Source organism: Microchirus variegatus (assembly GCF_963457635.1).
Source record: "Microchirus variegatus genome assembly, chromosome: 4".
NCBI lineage: Eukaryota > Metazoa > Chordata > Actinopteri > Pleuronectiformes > Soleidae > Microchirus > Microchirus variegatus.
In genome coordinates, this window is record NC_139805.1 from 32,296,596 (window position 1) to 32,302,935 (window position 6,340).

At 46.5% G+C, this 6,340-nt stretch overlaps 1 protein-coding gene across 1 annotated transcript; it reads left to right on the forward strand.

The window, feature by feature from the left end:
- Positions 1 to 479: 479 nt before the first annotated feature.
- Positions 480 to 2,019, forward strand: LOC310926206 (insulin-like growth factor-binding protein 1; the record flags this gene model as incomplete). The annotated part of the gene is made up of 4 exons (XM_083888305.1): positions 480 to 879; positions 1,013 to 1,182; positions 1,483 to 1,611; positions 1,887 to 2,019. 4 exons carry the CDS (start codon positions 480 to 482, stop codon positions 1,995 to 1,997), a joined length of 810 nt encoding a protein of 269 aa, XP_083744431.1. The 3' UTR covers positions 1,998 to 2,019.
- Between the last annotated feature and the right edge of the window lie 4,321 nt (positions 2,020 to 6,340).

Sequence of the window (6,340 nt, forward strand, 5' to 3'; positions counted from 1 at the left end):
AAAAGTTATGGAAACACGTGTGTGTGTGGTTGGGGGGGGCAGTGTGGTTGTAGCACCCGGGTGAGAAACTGGGGGGGTTGGGGTCCCTTGGTTGCAACTTCAAACGCCGGTGTCGTCATTTTCCGGCGGTCCGTGCAGAGCGCGCCGCCTGTTCCAAAATAAACAGCCGCTCTCTCCCTCCGTGCTCGTTGTACTCAAATGAGCCGAGTGACCGCAGCCAATCACAGCGCAGCGTCTCATTACACCTTCTTCTTTCACAGAAATCATTCATAACGTCCGTGCGTCAAACGCGCACCGAGGAGCCGCCTATAAATACGGCCGCGCGCCACAGCCACAGTTAGACATTTCCCCAAAAACCCAAAGCGAGGACGCAGCAGCGCGAGAACCCGTGGGAGAAACCGGCGTCTGATTTTGATTTTTCTTCCAACATCCTCTCCTTGAATCCTTGTATTTTCTACATTTTCGCTATTTATCTCACTATGTTGGGAGGATTATGTTTGAAGCGAGTCGCGGCGGCGGCGGTAGCGGCTGTAGCGGTGCTGTGCGCCGCGCTGCCCACAGGGACGCTGGGGTCCCCGGTGGTGGTGGCGGCGCCAGAGCCGATCCGATGCGCGCCGTGCACTCCGGAGAGGCTGAGCCAGTGTCCGGCGGTGGCGCCCGGCTGCGCCGAGGTGATGCGGGAGCCCGGCTGCGGATGCTGCCTCGCCTGCGCCCTGAAGAGCGGGGAGCTGTGCGGGATGTACACGGCGCCGTGCGGGTCCGGACTGAGGTGCAGCCCGAGACCCGGCGACCCGCGGCCGCTGCACTCCCTCACCCGGGGACAAGCCGTGTGCACGGAGAGCACCGAGCCCGAGGCGACCCCCGAGCCCCAGACCCAAGGTGAGTGCGCGCCCCCTCCACATTTATCCATCATCCAACCCCCCCTCAAAAATAACCACGTGACTGCTGTCACCTCCAGTCACCTCCGCTTCAACTGTCATCCAACACTGTCCTTCGCTTCCCTTTCCTCCAGATCAGGAAGAGCCAGAGGCGGAGATGGACAACGCTGCCATCGTCTCTGATCCCGGCTCCAACCACTACCTCCCCGGCCACACAAAGCCCTACGACCCGCGAGCCGCCGCCGACGCACAGGAGAGCATGAAAGCCAAGGTGGTGTGCATCCGCAAGAAGCTCGTGGAGCAGGTGAGACACGGACCGTGGGAATTCAAGGAAAATCCATTTGCGCAAAAATATGTTGCAAAAAAGTTTGGATGGAGAGAGAGAGAGACAGAGAGAGGCACCAGTGTGCGCCACAAGGGGGAGCTCGTGTGATGTTAAAGACAGTGACATGAGGATGCTTGTCATTACAAGTTTTATGAGCAGTTTGATGTCAGAGCGCTTGTTTGTTGACAACAGAAAACCATGTTATCATTTTTTGTGTGTGTTGCACAGCGGATGTGTTGACCCTTTCCTTTCCTTCTTTCCTTTCCTTCCTGTGCAAAGGCTCCTTGTCACGTCGAGCTGCAGCGAGCGCTGGAGAAGATCGCCAAATCCCACCAGAAGCTGGGAGACAAGTTGACCAGATTCTACCTCCCAAACTGTGACAAACACGGCCTCTACAAACCCAAACAGGTCGGTGTCCTCACGCTACTCACTTTAGGTGCAACATTTAGGTGAAAAACAAGACTTTTTACACACGTTTATGACTGTTTTTGTGCACAGAAACGTAGAGAAGTAAGCAGATTTGTGTTGCAGCCAAGATGGTGTCAACCACAGCTTGTAAATGTAAAAGTGGTGTGTTTTTAGTGTTCAGCATGACGGTACACGTGTGTGTCGGTGTGTGTTGGTGTGTCATCGTCTTTACACAAACAGTGAAAATGAAAGTCTGCTTTCCTTCACCTCCGCAGTGCGAGTCGTCTCTGGACGGACAGAGGGGTCGATGCTGGTGCGTGAGCACCTGGAACGGCAAGAAGGTCCTGGGCTCGACCGAGCTGCCCGCGGACGCCGAGTGTCCTTAAAGGAGTTTGACCACTGATGGAGGAAGAGGAGGAGGAGGAAGAGGAGGAGGAAACAGAAACAAGCCACTGATTTTTTCCTTTTTTTAATAGCTGTTTATTTATTTTTTATCTTGTCCATGGTGGTGTTTAAATTCAGGTACACTGTACCCCCCCCCCCCCTCTTCAAAACACCCGTCCCAAAGAGAAAAAAAAAAGTATATACATACATATATATATTTATATATGTATATATTTTTTGAGATTTTAAATGTAATATTTACGTAAATATACTCTTCAGCCTTATTTATTTCGACGCTACTACATTTCCATTCGTGTTTCGTGCATATTTATATAAATTTGTTATTGTTATTATTATATTTTTTATGATTTTTTCCGGGTTGTATAAAGTGTACATATGTACGTATCTTATCTCAAAGGCTCTGAGGAAAACTCCGCTGCTGAGTTGAGCTCGCTCTGAACCTTTAAAGAAGAAAAACAAGCACTGAGTGACCAAATGTTGTTTTTACGACTCATTTACATATTCTTGTCATTGTTACGTCGCCTTTTTTTTCCACACACACGCTATTTTTTATAAAAACTCTCAGTCAGAAAAAACACTCTCAGAATACATTTCCCATGATTCCATGGGGCTACAGATAGCATGACAGGAGGTGCCTCCCTGCGCTGCATCTCACACGGGTATTTCTAAGTTTTCTTTTTTTTTTTACCTACCTCCGATATATATTTACGTGTGTTGAGAAAATATGTTTTTATGTGTCTTCACTTCGTGGTTCTTCACACGCACGACCACAAAAAGGGGGAGGAGGGGCTAACCGCGACGCTAACGGCGGCGCGCTCCTCAATCTGTATCCACATGCTGCTGCTGCTGCTGTTTTTTGGCGGGAAACAAAATAGAGAGAGAGAATATTGTTGTGTGTAAAATGTGTGTTTGAAAACACGTGTGTGTGTGCGTACACTTTTGTAATACGAGATGTAAAAGAAGAGAGAAAAAGGTGATATATTTAATAAAAAACGTTAACCTCAGCTAAGTTTGTGTGCGCTCTCGTGGTTTCATTTCATTTCATCAACACGACGCGATTGTGAACCACACGTTTTATTTTATTTTTTTTCTATTCCCGGCGTGTTTGTGCATTTGTGAGTTATCACAGTGAAGCCAAACTTGGACGTCCTCGGGCTAAGTTTGGACAGGTTTTTTCGCTGTCCCCGCGACGCCTTTTGACCCGCTCTGTTTGCCTTTGGGTCGGGCACAGGAATTCACCACTGCCAGCCTGCCTGGCACCACCACACTTATTTTTATTCTTCACATATTGAACCTGCACTTTGCCCCCCCCCCCCCCAACCCAAACCATTGACACATTCCAAGACTGAGGGGAGCCTGATTACAGTTCAAGGAGGTGTGTGTGTGTGTGTGTGTGTGTGTGTGTGTGTGTGTGTGTGTGTGTGTGTGTGTGTGTGTGTGTGTGTGTGTGAAGGTGTGTGTGTGTGTGTGTGTGCGTGTGTGTGTTGTGAAATTACAGTAACTCTGATGAGCTGCTGATGACTGAAGAGTCAAAAGAGAACAAAACCTCAGACATCCTGGGATGTGTTCACTGTTTTTTTTTTTATTATTATTATTTTTCTTATTAAAAAAAAAGACATTAAATACAAATTATATTCTGAATCAAAGTTCTCTCGTGTGTGTGTGATTTCGAGCGAATTAAAAACACCTCTTTGAAGGAGAAACGAAGAGAAAACAAAACAAAAAAAAAACACATAAAGCTTCTTAATATGACCAGCCGGAGGAGGAGGGAAAAAATATAAAATAAAAGAATAAAATAAAAAAAGTGACATAAGAGGAGTGTGACCCTGGGATGGCTGGGTGTGTATGGAGAAAAGAGAAGCTGAGGCTTCTATCCACACGGAAACAGAGCCGTCTCTCTGTTATCCTTTAACAATGAACGCGTGCTGTAGTGCACATGCCAGACCTGTGTGTGGCGCTGTAACACTGCCACAGAAACACACAAGAGTGTATTGGTTGTTTTCTTCTCACTCTGAGGACTTGTTTTCCATTTCAGTGTGGATTAAAAAGCCGATATGGTACAAAACATTTTTTTTTGGGGGGGGGGGGGATTCTCCAAAACTTCTTTGTTCTCGTGAAGAGGCCCCTCCCTTTTTACACCTGGCATTAAAATGCTGTGATCGGATCGTGATCGGATAGATAGATGGCGCCGCCTGACCGCCTCCGCTAGAACAACTAACGTGAAAGCGCCGACAGTTTTTCGTTTGCCATAGACGGCGTCTTCCCCTGCGGCCGAAACCTAAAGACGAGTCCAAAACAATAACGTTGCGGGAAATCTCTGCAGAAGAAGAGCAGGAGGTGACCGTGATCTGATCGCAATCGGATAGCGCTAGCACAACTAACATGAAAGTGGGGACTAAACTGTGACTGCTTCGAAAACCAAAGAGGAGTCCAAAACAATAACATGTGGGAAACGTGAGCTTGATCGGATCACAATTGGATAGATAGCATCACCTGACCACTCGGAGTCTACGATGTGTCTCCGGTAGCGCAACTAACGTGAAAGCGGCGACTAAACTGTAAAAGTCTCCTCTGCTTTCGTCGGGTTTTCCCGTTTTGTCGTAGACGACGTCTTCCCCTTCGTCAAAAACCTAAAGAGGAGTCCAAAACAATAATGTGCGGGAAATGTGATCGCGATAGAATAGATAGCACCACCTGACCACTCGGCGCCTCCGTTGTGCCTTTGCTAGCACAACTAACGTGAACGCGGCAACAAAACTGCAAAAGTCTCCTCTGCTTTCGACGGGTTTTCCAATTTTGTTGAAGACAACGTCTTCCCCTGCGTCGGAAACCTAAAGAGGACTCCAAAACAATAACGTTCGCAACCGGATAGCGTCGCCTAACTACTCAAGGCGGTCAGAGACATAGTGGAGTGTCCGACAGCTACGTGAGCGGAACTGCACCAGTGGCTCCGAGCAAAAGCTAACGTGAAAGCTGCAAAAGTCTCCTCTGCTTTCGTCAGGTGTCCCAGTTATGTCGAAGACGACGTCTTCCCCTTCGTCAAAAAACCAAAGAGTCCAAAACAATAATGTGCGGGAAATGCGACCGCGATAGAATAGATAGCGCCACCTGACAACTCGGAGTCTACGATGCGTCTCCGCTAGCGCAACGTAGGGTTTTCCCGTTTTGTCGAACTCAACGTCTTCCCCTGCATCAAAAATATAAAGCGGATTCCAAACAATTGCGTTGCGAGAAATCTCTGCAGAAGAAGAGCGGGAGGTGACCGTGATCGCATCGCAATCGGGAAGCGCTGCCTGAGTACTCGAGGCGGCCAGAGACGCCGACAGCTACGTGAGTGGAAATGCGTCAGTGGCTCCGAGAAAAAGCTACCGTGAAAGCTGCAAAAGTCTCATCTGCTTTCATCAGGTTTTGTCGTTTGTCGTAGACGACGTCTTCCCCTATGTAGAAAACCAAAGAGGAGACAATAATGTGCGGGAAATGTGACCTTGATCGGATAGCTATCGGATCTCGACGTGGACGCCAGAGACTCAATTAGGGCTGCAACTAACGATTATTTTCATTACCGATTAATCGAGTAAGCGAGTGTTTGGTCCATAAAATGTTGATGATGATGTTGAATCTATTCTGTTTTCATGATTTCTTTGTTCTACCGAGCAAAGAAACCAGAAAATATTCACATTTAAGAAGCTGAGGAATCAGAAAAGTTGTTTTAATTCCTCAAAAACGCTCAAACCGATTGTCAAGAACACGTCCTATTGCCAGGTGTGAAGGAGGCGGCCTGCGATGACCTGAGAGCCTGACTGACAGTTGTTTTCTTTTTAAATACCCAACATTAAAAAAAAAAAAAAAAGGTCGCCGACAGACGACGCCACTGAGCGACAGAACGAGGAAAAGAAAAAAAAAAAGGTTAATTTAAAAAATATAACATTCATTAGTGATTATATTCCCGAAAAAAAAAAAAAATAGAAAATACACTGAATCACAATATAGACTTTGCTGTGCAATCGGTGAATTGTTCATAAGAAAAACAAAACCTAGTTTCGGATCAGCTTATAATTCTTTCTTAGATAAATATTATTTTTTTATTATTATTTTTAAAGTACTGTACATGATGTCATCATCAGACACGTGATAGCTGGCCAGGAAAAAAAACAACAAATAATAATAATAATAATAATCATAATAATAGTGTCTACATATACATATATAGACACACTTACAAATATCAGGGAGGGAATAGCTTAAACATATTTGTATGTATGTTCCTCCCCGTACATCAAGTCTTTGTATAGATGGGATGTAGCACCACCAACAGGCCAAGGTG